General features: G+C 39.4%; 1 protein-coding gene across 4 annotated transcripts in view; it reads left to right on the top strand.

Annotated features, from left to right (window-relative positions):
- The window catches only part of PIGN (phosphatidylinositol glycan anchor biosynthesis class N), a 108,421-nt gene that overhangs the window by 52,343 nt on the left and 35,906 nt on the right, over positions 1–20,172 (top strand). For 3 of the 4 annotated variants that reach the window (XM_065830877.2, XM_071804512.1, XM_071804513.1), the window contains 7 exons: positions 8,142–8,220; positions 10,480–10,662; positions 14,022–14,158; positions 15,138–15,237; positions 15,358–15,450; positions 15,586–15,672; positions 16,858–16,949. In XM_065830877.2, the coding sequence (XP_065686949.1) occupies positions 8,142–8,220; positions 10,480–10,662; positions 14,022–14,158; positions 15,138–15,237; positions 15,358–15,450; positions 15,586–15,672; positions 16,858–16,949 (771 nt within the window). The remainder of the gene's footprint in view (positions 1–8,141; positions 8,221–10,479; positions 10,663–14,021; positions 14,159–15,137; positions 15,238–15,357; positions 15,451–15,585; positions 15,673–16,857; positions 16,950–20,172) is intronic. The other variant, XM_071804514.1, reaches the window with a different exon arrangement.

Below are 20,172 nucleotides of genomic sequence, written 5' to 3'. Positions count from 1 at the left end.
CACCAGGAAGGGTTCAGATGGGTTGTAAAGCAGTGAAACAGGCTGCCCAGGGAAGTGATGGAGTCACCATCGTTGGAGGTGTTTAAAAAATGTAGAGATTAAGTTCTTAGAGACATGGTTTAGTGCCAGAGTTAGGTTATGGTTGGACTCAGTCATCTTCTGTGATTCTGTAAATCATCATATGTTTTGCGGAGGTGGGGGCTGACTTAAAGCATGGGTAGGGCATTGTTGTTTAGAGTCAGCACATGTCCCCTGCAGTACTAAAATAGAAGAGACTTTAAAAAATGGTACATTTCCTTTCCTTCATGGATCTTTATCTTCCCTGTTAAGCAGTTTCCCTTTCCAAGGCTGCTGCATCATGTCCTGCTGGCTCTTCAGGCAAAATCCCTGCCCACTAGACCCTGCATCTACCTTCTCAGTCCCTCTTTGGGCAGGCTAGAGGTATTGCTTCAGAGCATGACCTCCTCCTTCCTGGCCTCTGCTTGTCTGCAGCTCTTGCCATAGTAGTTTGCATGCAAAATCTGCTCTGTGCAGCCCAGTTATCTTAATTGTTTCTTTCTGTTCAGGGAATTGGCAGCTGGCAGCTTGTCTGCTCCTTTTGCTCTCATCTTTGCTATCTGAAGGATTTACATAAATATCCTTAGGCACTTTGCTGTTGAATATGTGAGTATGCTGCATCAGGGATGCTGATTTCTGGAAATTAAAAGGCTATTTTATTTTCTGAGACTTGACAGTCCAGGATTAAACCATTAGCAGTCAGACCACTTCCTGTGGTTTTACTGGTGTCCTGCTGTTTCCTCCTTTGCTTGTTTGTAAATCTGAATACAAAAGCATCCATCTGCTGGTAGGTTTTTGCAATGTGTCAGTAAAGATACTTTTTGCTGTCTTTGGCCTGTTAAAGTGTGTGTCCCCTCCATTTGTTCATGCTTTAAAGAACAAAAACCTCAGAACTTAAAACAGGAGCCTTTTATTGACTTCCTTACTCCTTTCTTGTGGAGTGCCTGATACATGCAGTGGTGCTTTTTAATGCTTCTTAAAAGAAAAAAAGTTGCAAAGACAACTGAGTGCAAACCTACAGCTAGACTGGCTGCTTTACAGTGTAACGCAGTAGCCAGAAAATCCAAAACCACAGACATCTACTTTAAATTTAGACAGCCCAAGACTGAAACTCCTGAAAATGGAACAGACGGAGAAAAGAGAGTAGATCAAGATGGGAGAGAGGGAATGTTGGGAGTCCTAGGCTTTAAGAAGCCATAATAAACACTTCATTGTAGGTTTATACAGACTAAGCTTAAGCTTTAGCTTACTGAAAACATTGCTGTAATTTTTAAAATCTGTGAACTACATGCATCTTACTCCCGAATTATGAAGATCAAGTTCGTAGGAGTTCCTGTTATAGTAGCTTACCTTAAAATATTTTAGTAAACAACTAAAATTCAGGCCATCTAAACGGATTAAGGATCTCAGAATTACCCACCAAATAATTTCATCTTTAAAACTTCACTCTTCAATGAAAACTAAAATGTGCAAAGGGCTGTCTCTATCTCATAGTATATGCTTTCAGGCTGTCTTTGGCAGATACAGTAAAACAATTATTTCTTTTGATTAGTCTCCTCTGAAGAACTGAAATTGAACACATTTTCAAAATGGGAAAAATAAGCTTCTGGCTACTAAAATTCATGTAAATATGTAATTTAGTAAAGTCCATAGAACTGTAACACATTTTATTTTCCTGATCATTGCCCCTAGTAGCATCATGTATTCTATACTGCACACCAGGTTGAACAGAAAGCAAACATCATGGTTCCAGACTTTGATTTTTGAAATATTTAGTTGGTCGACTTTTTTTTTTATTCCCCCCCCCAAGCCTCAGTGAATGAACTGATGACTTTGCATCACTTGACATTCACTTTCTTTCTGATGATTCTCTGCTGTTGATGGAGAAGTGGGAAGGTTTTGTATTCTGCTCCTGCAAGGCTGTGCACCATACCTTCAAAAGAAATGATAGAATGGTAAAGTTAAGCTAGTTTGTGATTGCACTATCATTAACATCAAGTCTCTGCACTCTTGGGTTGGCAACTGGTGTGAATTTGATGTGGAGCAGGTATAAGCATTCAATCATGTTTCTGCTAAATGAATATTGTTCAGTGCAAGATCTGTGTCTTTAGTTGCCCATTATCCACCTGATTCTTCCTGAGATGCATCTCTGTTGTTCAGTGGGGGTGTTTGAAGGCAACTTCATGGGAGACTATGTTTTTGAAGCCTGTCGCTACTCTGAAAAAGGCTTTGAAAAAGTGTTCCATTAGTGGTGCGCTTCTGAACAGCAGCCCTGTGGAAGCATCAGGCTGGTCTTACATCTGCACTTTCAAGATGCCTTTTTCCCAGCAGCGGGGATGTGGGTCTGAGCAGTAATAGTGGGTCCTGTAACTACTATTTCAGCTGATTGCAGAATTGCTGGGCTGGAAGTGATCTTTCCTCCACAATGTGGCTGCCTCACAGGGGGATGGGTGGCAACAGACTTGGAGCATATTCAGCTGCTGTTGTTGCTGGCGGTGTTCTCCCATGGTGACAGCAGAACGGGGCTGGCACCTGCCCCCTCGGTGACTGAACAGAGGGAGGACAGGGGTGGGCAGCACCGCTGGGCTGCTTGGCAGGGTGATGCCAGTGGAAAAGCTTCATCAAGAGAGGTGCAACATTAACCTGGGGGATTTCTTTCAGGTTGTGAGTTCCTGAGATTCCAGAGGTGCTCTTTCTGGAGAAGAGGACAGGAATCTATGACTGCACAGCCCTTTGGCAGAAGGGCTTGCTGAAGTAGTTTGAACAGTGGCAGTCTGATGCCTTTCACTGCCAACCATTTTGAAGCTAGAAATACCACAGCAAAGCCAGTGAGAAATTCTGCCTTGGCCCACACGAACTCCTAGCAGGCTTTATTCAGAGGGCCTTTCCCGGACTTGTTGAGGCTACCATGAAGCTCAAGTGTTGTATATCCTTATCCTCTGCCTTTTTCAGTGTTGGATGAACAGGAGGAATTGGTCCTTTTCTCCCTGTCCCCCAACAGCTGATGCGAAAAGTCAGAAGACTGAAGTCTGCTGAGCAGCTACTGCTGAGTTGGTGCTGCTGGTGGGTATGGGTCATAGAAATGTGATCTCTATGTCTTCTGCAAATCTTGCCACTCTCCAAGGGTTGTGAGATGCACAGGTGATTGTTCGGTGATGGTGGATTCTTTTGGTTTTTGTTTTTTTTTTTCCTGGTGAAGAGTGCGAAAGAGCAGTGATAGAATGGTGTAGATGTGCATGAGCTGACAGTAGTCAGGTACATGGAGTTTGTTTTGAAGAGGTGTAGTCCTTCAAGAAATAAGTTCTCAAGTACCTGTATCTGTCAGTGTTACATACAGGGATAAGTATGTGTTTGGAGTGAAGCAGCTGTAATAAGTTTATTCTCAGCTGATGGTGAAATAGGCAAAGATCTCAACCTTTCTCTTTATATGTTGCATCTGCAGGGCCGTGATGCTTCCTTGATTTTCATTAAGTCTACTGCATTTAAAGTGTTAAACTACTACAGATTCTCAGGGGTTACTTTTTATACTAGAGTTCTGGAAAATCTACTGTAAAATAACTATAAATCACTACCCAAATAACCAAGCATAAAAAAATTAACAGAGAAGCAGTGGTGGAAACAGATGTATTTGCAAGACATCTCCCTATGTGCTGAGATTTTATTTCATGTTTTGAATGCAGCATGCTACCTATACCACTGGGAATAGTTATTTCTGTAGTGTGATGCCGAACAAGCCTCATTGGCTGAAGAGAGGTCCCCTTAACATTGCTGTGGTGAATGTACTTCATCACAGTCTTGTTGTTAGTGCTGTCAAAGAGCTTAGTTCATATAAAGCATGAATGATGTGTTGGAAAGATTAATTTTGTCAGGTATATTTATGACAAGGGTAGCTAATGTCTCAGGATAGTATATGAGCACTTGTACAATTAGTCCAATTGTTTTATTTCATAATTAGTTATGCTGATTTGTGGGTGAAGCTGTGATTTCTGTCTGGAACTAGAAAGCTAATCTCTGATAGCCATCAGGGGAAAAACAAAATTGCTCTTCTAGTGCTACCATTGCTTCCCGTGAAGAATGTAATCTTAACTATTTAGGATCTTTATGATCCGATGATTACATTATGCATTTATAATATATGTGTCCATAGAGTTCTTGATTTTTCTTTTAAGTTAAACCTCAAGAGTTAGAGTGCATGTATTTTGCAAAACTTTCAAGAAAAGTATAGGAGGACAGGTGAGACCACTGACTGAATTTTGTGTGTGTGTATTTGTTAATTGAGATATTTTTGTGTTATGGAAAAATGCTTTTGGTTTTACTAGTCAAGACTATTCATCTTGAATTTGATAGAATTGGAGTTTGGTGATGGGTAGCTGGGAAGAACATGTACATCTGTAACTTAGTTTTCTTTAGAGTTCAGAATTTTTCTAATAATGATCAGTAAATTAATTTAATTACCATTTATATTAATTGCATGTGTGCATTAAGTGACCTTAAGAAATACATTGGCATACTAGTAGTGCCTCTAGTATGTGACATACTAAATCACAAGGAAATAACTCTGATCAGTTGGGTTTTTTTCTTTTTAACACTGTTGTTCTTGTATTCAAAAACTTTAAAATAGCTTAACTCAGAATTCAGTGGTGCTAAGAACAGTTCAAGCTTTAACTTCTCAGATTTAAATTTTCGTTATGGTTTTGTTGTTTGGTGAGTCTTATAGGTTTTGTAGAATCACGATTCTAAAGTTCTTGGCTTCTTTCTATAGGCAACTTTCCACTTCTGTTCCTGGCTCAGCTTTGTCTCTTTATGCTTTCTGCTATGTCTAGCAAGGTGGGGGGGGCCTCCTTTTAAATCTTCCATCTACTTTTGCAGTTTTATGAAGTTAATCAGGGTCCTCAATGAACAATAAACTGCCTGTGGTGAACGATATCCATTCCTTAACTGAGAGATAGTCAGTGCATTAGGTAACTCTTTTAGTCTGGTATGAGATGCAAAAATTCTGTAATCACTTGTTTGAGTTTTCGCTTAACAAGGAGCCAAAAAATATCTAAGACAATGATCAGCCCTTGCATTCAGGATGAAACTTGCATTTTGATACAATTATATATGAGCAGTGGTGAAATTAATAAACAATCTACAGACAATTATAAATTCAGCATCTTGAAAGGCATGCATATGGAAGTAAGGCGATATGAGTGGTATGATGGTAGCTGTTCAAAATTAACAAGGAACCTGCTAACAGTAGCCCCATTTGACAAAATAATTCTGCATTTCAATTTTTGAAACTTTATTATTTAAAACCCCCATTTATTCTTTTACACCATCCACGTACAGACATCCCAGATGCTGTCATCTAAGAACGAATAGGTAAAGGCTATTGTTCATTAATAATAAAATGATTCATTGAGAGTAAAAAGATAATTAAGGGCTTTATAGCTAAATGACTAAAGATATAAAGATAAAAATAAGACTGTTTTAGATTATTAAAAATTTGCATTGAATATGACAAGGACAAAATCCCTAGAAAATAGTATGTGTAAAAAAATTAAAATGAGACAGTGAGCACAGGAAGATCTTGCCTATATTTATGTCCTAATTAAAGCTGCTTAATATTTATTCCAGATTTTAAAAAAATTCTTACATAAAAACTAAGATACCTTTTTTCCTCCCGTTAATCTCCTTACATGGTGAAAACTCCCACTTTGGTTTGATGTTTTGCTCCCTTTCCCCTGCCAAAAAACTTAGCAAAACTTGAGGGCTGCATATGTCCTTGAGAAAGCACTTGAGCTGGTTCTCCTACTTGAAGAACTGATTCTAACTGGAGTCATCATGAGCCTCGGCCTGTGGAGCTGTGAAGTTGACTTTCATAGGGACGTTTCATGAAGGTGCAGGGACAACCAGCATTCATTCTGCTATTTTTCAACTCTGTTTACTAAAATCCTTTGTTCTCCCCGCGAGTTAAGGTGATCTAACACTTACCATCGCTTTGGCATCATCTTTTCATCCCTTCTTCCTTTTCCATGGGACCTCTCCTTACCTGTTTATAGATACCACCCTTCAATTCTTTTCTAGGTTGGACAAAGTCAAACATTTTTTAATACAGTTAATTTATTTGATCTCCTCAAAAGTAAGATACATTGCTGCTTCTGTCATCCAATGTTTTAAAAGATTCCTGCGCTGTACTGCTGTGCTCTGAACTCCAGGAAACAGTATCAAAATCTACCAGGATGTTGTTAGTAATAAAAATTGAGATTATTCAGAAACAGGATCCTTTTAATATATTTCAGGGCTCAAAAGATGCTACATATGTATTGTTGATGATGTATCAACTGCTTCTGGGTGGCAGGCAGAAGTGGTTCCCAGGTGTTTGATGGGAGCTGCTGGAATGAGCATTTCACAGCATCACAGAATGGTTGGGGTTGGAAGGGACCTCTGGAGATCATCTAGTCCAACCCACCTGCAAAAGCAGGCTCACCCAGAGCAGATTGCACAAAAGTGTGTCCAGGTGGGTCTGAATGTCTCCAGAGGAGATTCCACAACCTCTCTGGGCAGCCTGTTCCTGTGCTCAGGCACCCTCAAAGTAAAGAAGTTTTCCCTTATATTCAGATGGAAACTCCTGTGCTTCAGCCTGTGCCTCTCAGTCTGTTGCCCCTCATCCTATCATTGGGCACCACTGAAAGCAGTCTGGTCCCATCCTCTTGACACCCATCCTTGAGATAGTTATAAAAATTGATGAGATCTTCTCTCAGCCTCCTCTTCTTAAGGCTGAACAGATCCAGCTCTTTCAGTCTCTCCTCACAAGATGCTCCAGACCCCTCATCATCTTCGTAGCCCTCTGCTGGACTCCCTCCAGTAATTCCTTGTCCTTCTTAAACTGGGGAGCCCAGAAGTGGATGTGGTTCTTCAGATGTGGCTTCACTAGGGCCGAGTAGAGGGGGAGGAGAACCTCCATCGACCTGCTGGTCATACTCTTCTTAATGCACCCCAGATCAAGACCTGCCTCTGTGGTTTAGCTGGGTGACTCACCGGTGATTGCTGCTGGTTTAAATAGTAGGAGTGAGACCCCAGGGCCAGTCCTGATTTGGCCCAGCCTGAAACATGAAGTTGGTGGTTGTGTGTGAGGCCTGTGAAGGAGCCTGTGAGGGAGGGATGCAGGCAGGCATGCAGCTTGGCCATCGTGTGCTGGGATGCTGAGGAGGTGATGCTGCACCACAGCGGTGGTGTGGAACGTGTGGAGGAAAACTGCTCTATGTGTTCATCAGCTATCAGAAAGTTGTGGCCTGTGGTGCCTAGGGTGGCACTGACTGTGGTGTGGCTTATAACTTGCCCTGGCTAAGCCTGGGATCCTCCAGCCTGCTGCCATCCTTAACTTGGGGAAAAAAGTGGTCTGGGGCAAGTGGCTCCTTCCACCTTCTTTTGGTGGAGGTTGGTTGACTGGCTTCTTTCTCTGTGTTGCTACTTGCTGTAATGGAAGAACTGTAGCAGTTATTTAGGTTGGTGATCAAATTCATTAAAATCAAAGAGTTTTCTTTTAATCAGTGACCTCAGTGTAGCCAGGTGACTGTGTTATCCCTGTTCTGGGGACTCTGCTGACAGCTCCCTGTGTAACTGAAGTCAAGCTCTCTTTTTTTTTTTTTTTCCCCAAAGATTGTTTGGCATCATCTGCTGTTAGTGTGGAACATGAACAACTCATTCTGTGCTGACAGGCTTACAAACTACTTACAAACATCTATCAAATCGGTTAAATTGCTTAATTCTTGTATGTATGTTAAGTGCTTCTTGTCTGGAGCAATGGTCAATAATAATGCATAAGGGAAATAACTTTCAGCAGTATTAGATAGGAACACCCGCATAAAAGAAATATCTCTTAATGCAAAGGTCTTGGGATAACTTAGCAGCAGTGTTGATGAAAGTGCGAAGATGAATGTAGAGAAATGGATTAGTTCCAATTACCTAATTACTTCTAAATTCAGAATATTTTGGTATGTATCATTCCAGAGTAATTTTTTATTAAAGATAATTTTTTCTGCCTCCTCCTCTGCTTGTGAGAAGAAGAAACATTAATATATCTTTACATTGTTGTACAGACCACTTTCTGATTCTGAACAGATCAACTTTTTAAAGAAAACAAGATTATATATTCAGCAGCACAAGTACGATGAAGCGGTAAGTCTGTTTTTGCTATATGCCTTCTAGAAACTTCTAACAGGAACTTCTGTTATGTGTAAATATTTAGATTTGTTTAACTTGAAAAGAAACTGAAATAAAACCTTTTTCTTTATGATGCATATCTCACTTATTAATACAAAGAAAATCCCACTGTAAGTCTCCAAAATTTTGCATGTTGACATCAGTTCTAATGAATAATACCAACTTGCTTTATTTTTTCTCATACTTCTTAAACTTTGTTACCATTCCACAGTATACTAACACACAGTGTATGTTTTTATTTTCCACTGTAGAGAAGGGTAAATTGAGAGAGAAACTGAGGAATATATTTCATGTTCACACTTCTTAGGCAGCTACTTGCATGAAAAAATTTATGATGTTTTGCTCCATCATAGATCCTGCTTTGCTTTGTTCTTTTACCCGAACCAGCTGTTCTTGTATTTAATTTCACATTTCAGTTTGTCGAGACTGAGAGGCACATGTGGAATCATTCTGTGCTTCCCAGTTCCAGTAATACAAAAATCCAAAAGTTCTCAGTTCTGAAGCATTTATTGCCACTCACTATGCAACAGGGTACTCGACTGGTTGTAGTTCACCAGTGCTTGTATTCTGACATTCACAGAAATAGTTTGTAGAGCTAAATGATACAGAGAAGGGTTTCATTTTAACAGGTTTAGTTTGGTCACTGACTCTTGTGTTAAAAGACACATGAAAAAGTTGAATATGTAAGATTACATTTTATATGCCAGGTGCATGGAAGAATAATTCCCTTATGTGTTAGGGTTCAGCTCTTCTTTTTCCCCTGATGGGTTTCTCAAGGTAATAAGTTACTATTTTATGCACAGGACAGCTAAATCTATTTTATACCTTGTGCCTTTTTATTTACCACATTGTAAATTGGAAATAGTTCCGTTTAAATCAATGGATCAGTTTTGCTATGAGAGAAGGTTTTCTTTTTGGTTTTGTAATGCTGCTACTTGGCTCGGCTGTCGCACATTTACTTACAGAAGATATTTTATGCATTTCAGCAGTAGAACCTGTGAGTTTGTGTTATTGATTATGTATCAGTTTTTACCCCTTGTTCACATGAGTGCCCCATGTGTTCAGGCTCACTCTTGATCACTAACACATTGGGCTTGTGCCTTTGCCCTGCTTATCCTCAGCTTCATATATCACAATGCAGAAAGGTCAGTGTGGTCCCAGCTGCTGGAGTATAGATGATTCTTTGCCTCCTCAACTCTGCAGCTCTTTGCATTGCAAACATGCATTTGTAATTTTATCCTTGTGAATTACATTATTTTGGATGAGCTTGCCCTTTGGCAGATTTGTGATCTCTTCAGTAGCTGACATACCTTTTCCTGTTGATTATTGCTGTTAAATCCCGACTGGATACCTGGACGTATAAAGAAGCATAGTCATGTACGCTCAACTTCTTATTATACTCTTCCTTACGGATCTTTTAATCACCAGAGAATCCTCTGTGAACACAAATTACACAGCTGAGCTTCCCATCTTTGTGTAAATCACAGGGGTCAACACACCTCAGTGTGGGAAAAAACAGTCTTTATCACGGTATCTCCCCAGTGGAGGTACTGAGTAAGGGGACCTGTGGCTGGACTGGGTGCAACCCTTCTTGTGTCCAAATGATTTGTACCCTGAGAGCCCCAAGCAACTGCTTTGTGTATGAAACTGGGAGTCCAGTCTCTGAATTCACCTCTGTTGCTTAGCCAAAGTGTTGGGGGTATCAGGTACTACTGAAGTAGAGGACATCAAACCCCAGGAAGGAGGTATTTCAGGCTGTGGAGAGGGGCCGTGTTTCAGCTGCATCCATAATCCTGCTCTTATGTAAGTGTTGTGTCTTCAGAAGCACATGACTGTTTTGGGGGGGGAGGGGTCTCTTACAATAGAATATATATACATAGTCATATACTCATGGGAAAAGCAAGTGGCATGCATGGTAGTAGGTGATGTTCAAGGTGAGCTGTCTGTGTTGCTTTCACCATCTAACCTCTGTTGTGGCCAAGGAAGATGACAAAGGAGCCAAGCGATGGTTGACTTTATGTCCATCAGGAGTCCATAGCAGTGCGTACTCCAGCAATTGGCACTGGCCAAAACACTGTGCCTGAGTACAGAGGGGATACCGTGTGCTGACAGTGGCAAAGCTGCTTGAGTCCTGGTTGCTGTCAGTTAGGTTGATTTGTGGAGTGGAGATGACCCTGTTCTAAACTGTAATTATATATTTTTGTCTGCTTCTAGGTATCTCTGTGCAAAACCCTGATTAACCTTGCTTTGGAAGGCTTGTCTTACTACCATACTTACGACAGATTATTCCTGGGTCTGAGTATTGCAATGGGTTTTGTGGGCTGGACGACTTACGTGATTTTGGTCATTATCAAGACCCATACCAATTTGACCAAAACTGTCCAGGCTAGTAATAAGGTAGGTTGGAAACATGCAGTAGGTTGGTTTTTTTTTTCCCCCTATCAGTTTTCAGATTTGTATGTATGCAGAGACTCTCTGTGTGGGGCAAATGGCCCATTGACTACATGTGGAAACTGGCAAGCTGTGGAGTTTCCTAGCTACTGTAATCCTGCATAGTGTTACCATTTGGTCCATTTATTGGGATCAGTACTCCTAAACCGTGTAAGTCTGAGTATGCAGTGCTTCATTTTCTCAGTTTCTTCCTTACTACAGCTGTGCATTTTACTAGATGCTAATGAAGTGTAAGCAAACATAGTGATTTAAAAATATTAGAGGGTCCGTCTTTAACCAGAAGTCAATTTTCAGCATTAATTCTAGTAAAGTCAGCTCTCCGTTACAATAATGGTAGTTTAGAAGAACACAGACTTTAGGCTTCCATTTTTATTTTTATTCTTTGCTGTTAAGACCAAAAAAAAAAAAGTATGTAAATTATTTTATTCCTGTCCTCTTTGGCAATGTGAAATCAGTTTTCAGATGCTGTGCAGTCCAATCATAGTGGTTTTAAAATGTATAACTTGTTTTAATGGAAAGGTGAACTGTGCTTTCACAGATCATCTTGTTCTCTTGTTCTGTGTGATTCGTTGAAGTGCAGCAGAAGACATCAAAGAGGAAGGAAAGCTCTTTTTAACAAGAATATTATGGTTTGATTTTTTGTGAAGTACAAAATCCTATGAAGCTGACTTGCTTTCAGTCATTCATCAGGAAAAGAGATACCTCAAAAAAGTGAAGAGGCAAAAAGCTAACATGTCACTAGAGAAGGATTAAAGCCTTGAGGGAGGGGAAAAAAAATCTCTCAAACTTCAACGATTTGTTTCGGAATAAAAGGGATTGTTTCATTTGGTAATGTAAATGAGACTGAGCATTCACTTAGCATCTTTACTGCCTTCAATATATTACTCTGAGAAAATTCCTATCATGCTATCTTGATGTTTTTACTACTGGCTGAAATGAGATAGTCTTGGCCTTTAATGAAAATGTTCAAACAAAATGGAAATGGAAAATATTCGTAAGTGCTGTACTGCATGATTTAGGTTTTCTTTTATCCACTAACTGAGAAAAAATAATCCAAGATGCATGTTATGTTAGATATGAAGAAAATAATTACAATAAATAGACTGAGTATCTGGCATATTAATAACTACATTAAACAAAACTTTGCATTTTTAGTTGACATCAGATTTTCATTTGGTATATGGATTTTACTTGTTGAAAACAAATTTTATGCTAGTGACACTGCCAGGAAAAAAAAATAGTTTTCTTTTCTCTTTGTCTATAGAATTTTTCTTTCCTTAGCTTTAGTAAGAAGCCTTTTTCTGTTTAAACCTTTTTTAGTGTTGCTAAATACTGAAGGAATCGCAATGTGAGGCTGATGCTTCATATATGGAAGTTACTTGGTTTGTAACTAATACTGGAACTACTTAAAGAATTTTGCTGAGAAACTAATTTACCATTGACAAATAGTCTTCTGCAAAGCACAGCCTTATAAAATCTGAAAGGAGCCTCTGAATAATGAAACTGCATATCCTCTATATGTCACCTTTAAGGGTTTTTACTTATTATGCTGTGTGTGAAAAAATTTTTTTTCTTATGGAGTAGTGTGTTTTTTTGTTTACGAAGAAGCTTAACCTTTTAATCTATCTTTAAACATCCACAGAAAACGCAAAACTAATTTCAATGCATGACCAGGTATATTGGACTCTATAATATTTGTCTCTATATGGAATAAAATGTTGATTGCGTGTGTTTACTCCTTCAGTGATAAATTATATTGTACGCATATCATATCTATACATATTTGTTCTGTCTCTGTCAGCAAATGTGAAATTTAAAATCAATAAAACAAAATTGCATTATGTCAGCTTTCTATATGACACATTTTTTCTTAGTTTAATGACATATCCTAGCAGAAATTCTATTGTAACAATCATTTAGAACTTGCATTTGCCGTCAGTTTAAATAAAGGCAGTTGTATGTCAGTTACAGGGAGGGGATGTGCAGAAACAAATGTTAACCTGTCTGTGTGTCTGCTGATTGAATGTCTTCTCAGCATATTTAGCATAGTCACATATCTGTCTACGTAACTTATTAAAAAAACCTGACATTCCTGTGTCTTCAGTTATTACATACACAATCTGCTAAAGACTGCTCAGTCACTAAAGCTGCCTGTGCTATGTCAAGTTGCAATACTTAAAGATAAAACTGTTTATTTAAAACTTGTAAATAATCTCCCATTACCAGTAATTCTTCTGATATCCAAATGTCCCTAAATAAAGAAGGGTATTTCAATGACAAGATGAAAGGCAGTTGCAGAGTGCTTATTTAAATGCTCCTCTTTGCCCAAATGAGAGATTGCTGCTACCTGATGGTTAAGAACTAACCTGCCTGCCTGAGATTACCCATCTAAAAATTTTCCTTTTTCTCTTTGATGTTCCTCCTTACAATTCTCTCAGTCCAAGAATGTGTTTCAGTACATGGTAGGGAGAATGTTCTCATCTCATATCTTTTTGGTTTTGGTTTGTTTGTTTTTACAAAAGCAAAAAGTGGCATTGTAGGTTAAGATTAAATATCGCAACAGTTCTAGCTATGCTAGGAACCTTTCAGTGCAATGTGACTTGAGTCATCTGTTGTACTTTGAAAATGGAGGTTCTTTCAGTAAGGCCATCTCTTCTGTGGAAGATTGGTCACAAGCCTCCTTCATTAGCTGTCCCTAGATCCTGAAGGGTTGTTTGTTTTTTGTTGTTGTTGGGCTTTTGTTGTTGTTTTGTTTTGTTTTTCCTGTAGGAGTTAATGCTTTATATTATAATTTAGTTAGTTTTCTTACGTCTCAAGCAGGAGAAGGAAACGTGCTCATGGAATTTTCATTAAACGTTTTGATCGTAATGCTGTTAACTTGAACTCAATGTTATGCTCCAAGTCAGGCTTTGGAATCCAGATTTAAGAGTTCATTTTCCAAGACCCTTAGCATCTCTGACTTCCACTGGATTTCAAGTACCCATTGAATATAAATAATATTGCATACATTTGGCTTCCAGATCGTGCAAGTGTGCTTTCCCTGTGCAGAGTTTACTGTAGGACCTTATGTGGAGGCATATTTAGAATTAGATCTTTAAATCCTACTGTTGTGGTTTTGGTGGGTTTTTTTGTTTGTTTTCATCTGGCTCAGAGCAGCGTCCAGAGTTGTGTACATAGACACACAGCAACTTGAGTGACTGTGTTAAAATAACATTTACTGTGTAACTAAGAAATGGAAAATAGTGTGTAGTTTAAAACATTTTATTACTGTTTCAGAAATGTTTGTCCAACCATTTGTTTTTCAGGAATCTACTGTTCTCTTCTCTGCTTTTGCCATTGTTGGAATGATAATAGCTTTTTTCCTGTTGATTCAAACATGTCCTTGGACATACTACATATACTGTCTCTTGCCAGTACCAGTATGGTATGCAGTTGTGAAAGAGTAAGTAAAGAATACATTTTTACAAGGTATGTTTTATAGAACCAGGTCTGTGCTTCCTTTTTGTTGATAATGAAGTTCTTCCCCTAATTTGGAAGAATAAGTTAGATATAATTTTATTGAACTGCCTGAAATGCTTCTTGAGACATTCCAGAGGACTCTGGTTTATATTTCATTTGGTATACAGAGTAGTTTCCAAACTGACTGATACAACTGCCAATGCTAGAAGATATCTTTTCTACTAGCAAAAATAGATTAGTATCTTTCCAAGACAAAATGTTTTTAGTACTCTCATAATCGTAGCAAAAGGGTGCGAAAATCTTGAGCAAATACTTGTAGCAGCTGACTTCTTTTGGAAGGAGTGACAGGTTGTTCCTTTTCTTCAATAATTTTCAAATAGACTCATCCTGCAAAATGTCCAGTATGCTGAACTGCTGCTTTTGGAGAACACATGCCAGTCATGTTGAGGATTGTGCTCCGATACTGAAACAAACATGTCTTGTTTGGATCTTCTTTTACTCCAAATCCAAAAATACTCGTTAACTGCTTGATTTCTGTTACCTACCTAATCTACTGGCCATTCTGTGGATACCAACTCTGTATGATTCAGAGGAAATGAGACCAACTGCAGCTGGATAATGAGCTGCCTCATAAAACACTGGAAAAGCTAACTGGGGATTTTTTCCTCTCTCTGAAGCTTCTGAATGTTTCATCCATTGTGACAGACATTAAGCACAGCATAAACAAAAATGTTCATAAACTCCAAGTTGATTTGGATAAAGAATAATCTGAAGCTTGTCCAAATGCTGGTGAAGATGTGCCAGAAATGGGTGGGAAAAAGCTGGAGGGTTTTGTTGTAGGTTTTATATCAAGTAAAACTGGGCAGAAGGAGCCTCAGGCCATCACCCACAGCAGGCAGGGTTAGCAATACTCAAAACATTTCTTGTGCTCTGACCCCTTTCCCGCCCTTCATTTTGAACAGACTTCCTGTTATTCAAGACCTTGCTGCAAATCTCTTGTCACTTCATATTGGTCAGTGTATAGGATTCCTCTTGGTTTGTACACTGGGAATTGAAATACTAGTAAGTATTCTACCTGTATGTATCAACAGGGTATCTCATTGCTAACACACTACCTCTTTGAGGAATTGCAAGTTTTGTTAACGTGCTTGTGGTTTTGTTTTTTTTTTTTTTTTTTACTAGGTCTTCAGCTTTTTCTACCGCTCTACACTTACTATTGGTCTTCTTATCTTTGCTGGATGGCCAGTGATCACACAACTGTGGGTTCAAGCAAAGGTACTGTGTTGCTTTACCTAAAAAGAACATTTTAAATGGCTAACAGCTGGTTGCATCTTAGAATGTTAGGACTGGTCTCTTTGGAATGCTGCTTGGGATTCTTGTTCACTTATGCTCTTATGCTGCTCATGACAGGGATCAGAATGTAGCAAGACAAGGGAATTTAGTAAGATCTGGATAGATCTGTTGTACAAGATAAGAAGACTGCTTAAGAGTTTTTGGGTAGGTATGAGTTAGCTATTTGTTTTCTGTTCATGATAAGTAAAAGGTGTTTGACTTAAAATCATATGAAATGCACATGATTTATCAAATTGTCAGAGTGATAAAAGTGTTGACATGCATGATTGCCACTATTTAAGTAATATGATTATTTGTCACAAAAACAAAAGGGAAAAAACAAACAAACAAACCACTCTGAAAATCCCGTGTCAACTCGTTACTGTCTGCAATCAGCTGGCACACATTGTTCCTCAGAGGCAGCTTTCTGTACTGTTTTGCCCAGGAAAACAGTTTTCTAGATATGGTTGTCAAGGGGCACAGTCTTTAACACGAGAGACGTTTCTTCCATTAGTTTATACAAACAACTCTTATTTCACAGGATACCTAAAACCTAGAGTTTTGGGGTAACATTAACATTGTAATTAAAACAAGCAAAAAAAAAATCGAGTCAAACTGCTAAGTCTTGCTCTGCAGGAACTGTCAAGATGGAAGCTTGTATTTATTTACAATTTTTAATTTGAGTCATCAAGTAACTTGTCTTAAAGTTGGGTGTATGCAGAATATGTTTTGTAGCACTGAAAATTTCCTTGTAGGAAGTTGAATCTGACTTGAGATTGGAAACTTCAAGTCATATAGCTCTTCATGCCTTTATTTAGAATAAAATACCCAGGACAATTTTGGTTTTTTTTCTCCTCATAGCAAGGAATGTGGAGAACTACTTAGATGATGATGGTGGTTAAATCAAATGGCATTCAGATTCAAAGACTGAAAAATGTTACCATATTGCTAGAGAGTAGGTGATTATTTAGCTGTTGCAAACTTCTGATGAGATTAGTTTTATTCCTTTCTTCCATAAGGTTACGCGTCAGCTTTCTGGTGACTGCAATGTGTGAAGGCCACGCTTTGAAAAAGTGCCTTTAAGCATAAGCTTAGCTTTAATTCTCATTGTCTTTGATAGGATTTTGACAGCTGTGTAAATGAGAATCTTTTCTGTTTTAAATTGAAGTGCTGGAATACCACTGACTCTGTGCCCTTTTTCAGTTAATTTTATTCTTGATAGATGCGGGTTTTTTTGCATGTGGGAGGTGCTAGTAGCTGTTAGTAGCTTGCCAAAGTACTTTATTTCTGATGAGACAATTGTCTGTGCATGTGACCTCCAAAAAATCCCGTTTGTTTTTCTTCCTTCAGACAACAGCATTGATCTGGACTCTTCTGTGTGTACTCCTGGCAGCATTTCCTTTAATGCCTGTTGTAGGAAGAGAACCAAACATTCCTCTAGTGTAAGAATTCCGTCTTGTTCTTTCAATTTTTTTATTTCTCTCTTTGATATTCAAAATTTAGGCTGACTTTTGATGCATGTGAGGAACTGTGTTATTGAAAGCTGGCTGAGACAGGTATTGAAATTCAGAATTTAAATAACATGATTATAGAGACCTCAGTTATTCACTAATGTGAATGTGAATAGACTTAATTCTTTTGCGGTACTTCAAAGAAAGCCACATTCATTTGCTCTTTGTTCTATTTTGTAATTTCTTTGGAGGGAAACATTTCTCACAATACAAAAATTCACAAATTTTACATGAAAATTAAGGTCATTAATAAAGGAGGAACTTCACTGGGGTGCAAACATGATAAATAGCACTGATATATGTGAATAAGAACATTTATTCAAAAGCGATTTACTTTGACAGCATGTTTCTGGATTCTTCCATCTCATTTTGAATAATCTGGCTTTGAATAGCACTCTGTATCTAGCAAATTATTCAGGGAAATAGGACAGGCAGAGCTCTCTTCTTCCTCGATCTTTCCTTTGTCTCTTCTTTTTCCACTTCTGCTTCATTTTCCTTTCTGGTGTTGCTCATCTGATTTTCTACAGTTGTTAATTTGCATTTTTTTTTCTAGTGCATCTTTGTTATCTGTCCCTGTCTCTTGTGAGCTGCTCCTTGATCACTGAAGCGTTCTGTCATAGCTGGATGCAGTCCAGTTGGTTGGCCTGAAGGCATCAGGCTCGTGGTATCACTGTAGTGACTGCAGAGAGACGCTTCAGTTGACCTAGACGGTGGCAGCTCCTTCTGCTGACTGACAAAAGATACGGTGCCCTATCAGAGCCAGAGTGCCCAGTCCTCAGTAAAATATGGGACCTGAGCAGTAATATAGGATTGCGGATAGAATTATGAGCCCAGATATTTGACGTTCTGCCTTGATATTTTTCACTGTGATGTAAATCTGTCTGCTAAAAATCCTTCATAGTCTTCATGCTTGGGTACGTTAGAAGTATTCAAGGCAGATTTTGCTTTGGCTGTATTACAGCCTCGCAGCATACATATGTGTGTATTTCTGATGGTCCAAACTGAGGTGTTTTTTTTTATTCTATAGAACATTTGAGCACAGCTTAGAAGTCAAAATGGAATTAAATTACCTTCATATGTTCCCCTCTGACACTTACTTACAGTCACCTTACCTGGGCTGTACATCTTCCTATTTATTACTCTAATGAAATGTTATACCTCTGAAACAGTTTTTGCCAGTCTGAATCATGTCAAGGGAGTTTTGAAGCTGAAAAGGCTTGAAGCAACAATTAAAAATACATGTATATGTGACACTCAGGATATTGAAGATAAGGAGATGCTGGAAGAGAAGATACAGGAGAGAGAAATTAGAGTGCCAGAGAGAAATAGGTGGATTTATTAAATCTGTTCTTGAGCAGTGGCATGGTATGTCAGGTCAGGGCTTCTTCAGTGCATTAATACAGCTTGTATGGTACCAAGAGGGAGCTCCTGGCTCAACTCAGTCATGAAAAGGAAGCATACAGGAGGTGAAAGCAGAGTCAGATGACTCAGGAGAAGCATAGAGACTGTCTGGATATGCAGGAGGGGTTGGGAAAGTCAGAGTCTCCTGGAGTTGAATCTGGTGTTGGATGTAAAGTGCAACAAGACAACATTCAGCAGCAAAAGGAAGACCTGGTGATAAAGGACATGGAAAAGTCTGAGGCCTTCTTTTGCCCTCATCTGTAATGGTAAGAGTGGCCATCAGGAACTGCAGCCTTCAGACTGCTGAGACCTGTGGGAAAGTCTGGAGCAAGGGAGACATAACATTAGTGGAAGAGGATTGGGTTTCGGAACCTGTAAACAAGCTGCACTTGCACAAGTCTGTGGGCCCTGATGTGATACACCCCACAGAGCTGAGGGAGCTGGCCACTGTCACCGTGAGTCTTTGAAGAGTTGTGGCAACAGCTGGTGAGAGAGGATCTTGAGAAATGGAAGAAAGCAGATATTCTCACTGCTATCTTCTGGAAGCGGCAAGACAGAGAATCCAAGTGACTACAGGCTGGTGAGCCTCACCTCAGTCCCTGGAAAGGTACTTAAGCAACTCATCTTGGAAGAAAACTATTTCTAAACATGTGAAGGACAAGAAGCTGACTGCAAGTAGTCAACATGCATTTATGGTGGGGAAATCAGGCTTGCCCAACCTGGTAGCCTCCTAAGATGCAAAGACTGGCTCATTGAACAAGGGGAGAGCAAGGAATGTTAGTTTGACTTCAGCAAGGATTTTTGTACTGTCTCCCATAACATCCTCATACACAAATTGATAATGTGCAGGCTAGAGCAGTGGACAGTGAGGTGGACTGGAAAAAGGCTGAACTGTCGAGTTCAAAGTACTGTAATCACTGGCACAAAGTCCAACTGGAGACCAGTCATTAGTGGTGTGCAGCAGGGGTTGGTACTGGTGCCAGTACTTTAAGATCTTCATTACTGACTCAGATGATGGGACAGAATGGACCCTCAACAAGTTTGTAGGTAATACAAAACTGGGAGAAGTGATTGATGCAGCAGGTTGAGATGCTGCCCTTCAAAGAGAGCTCAACAAGCTGGAGAAATGAACAGACAGGAAGCTCATGAAGTTCAAAAAAAGGGAAGTGCAAAGTCCTACACCTGAACAGAAATAATTTCCATGTACCAGGACAGGTTGCGACCAACTAGTTTGGCCAAGACCCAGCGATGTGCCCCTTGCAGGAAAGGTCAATAGTATCCTTGGCATCACCAGGGTGATGATGAGGAAGGAGATTATTCCTCTCTAATCAGCTTTAGTGAGATGCATCTGAAAGTGCTGTGTCCATTTCTGGGCTCTCTAGAAGGAGATGTGGACATTCTGGACCAGGGATTAGAGCATCTGCCACAGGAGAGTGAGCAAGAGCTGGGACTGCTGAGTCTGAAGGAGAGATTGAGATGGCTGGAGCTGGTTATTCTGGAGAAGACTCAAGAGGATCTTGTTGATTTATATACATACCTGTCTGGGGGAGAAAAGTAAAGTAGACAGACAGATTTTTCTCAGTGTCCAGTGAAGAGAAAAGAAATGGGCAAAAATCCAGATACATAAGAAAAAAGCTTTTCTATGCTGAAGGTGGCCAAGCACTGGAACCAGGTTCCCCAGAGAGGCTGTGGAGTCTCCACCAGTGGAAGTGTTTAGCACCCAGCGAGACATGGCCCTTAGCAGCCTGCTGTA

This window comes from Patagioenas fasciata, chromosome 2 (genome assembly GCF_037038585.1).
Source record: "Patagioenas fasciata isolate bPatFas1 chromosome 2, bPatFas1.hap1, whole genome shotgun sequence".
In the NCBI taxonomy this organism is placed as follows: domain Eukaryota; kingdom Metazoa; phylum Chordata; class Aves; order Columbiformes; family Columbidae; genus Patagioenas; species Patagioenas fasciata.
The sequence above is the reverse complement of the archived record's forward strand: the minus strand, read 5'-3'. Positions and strand labels throughout refer to the sequence as shown.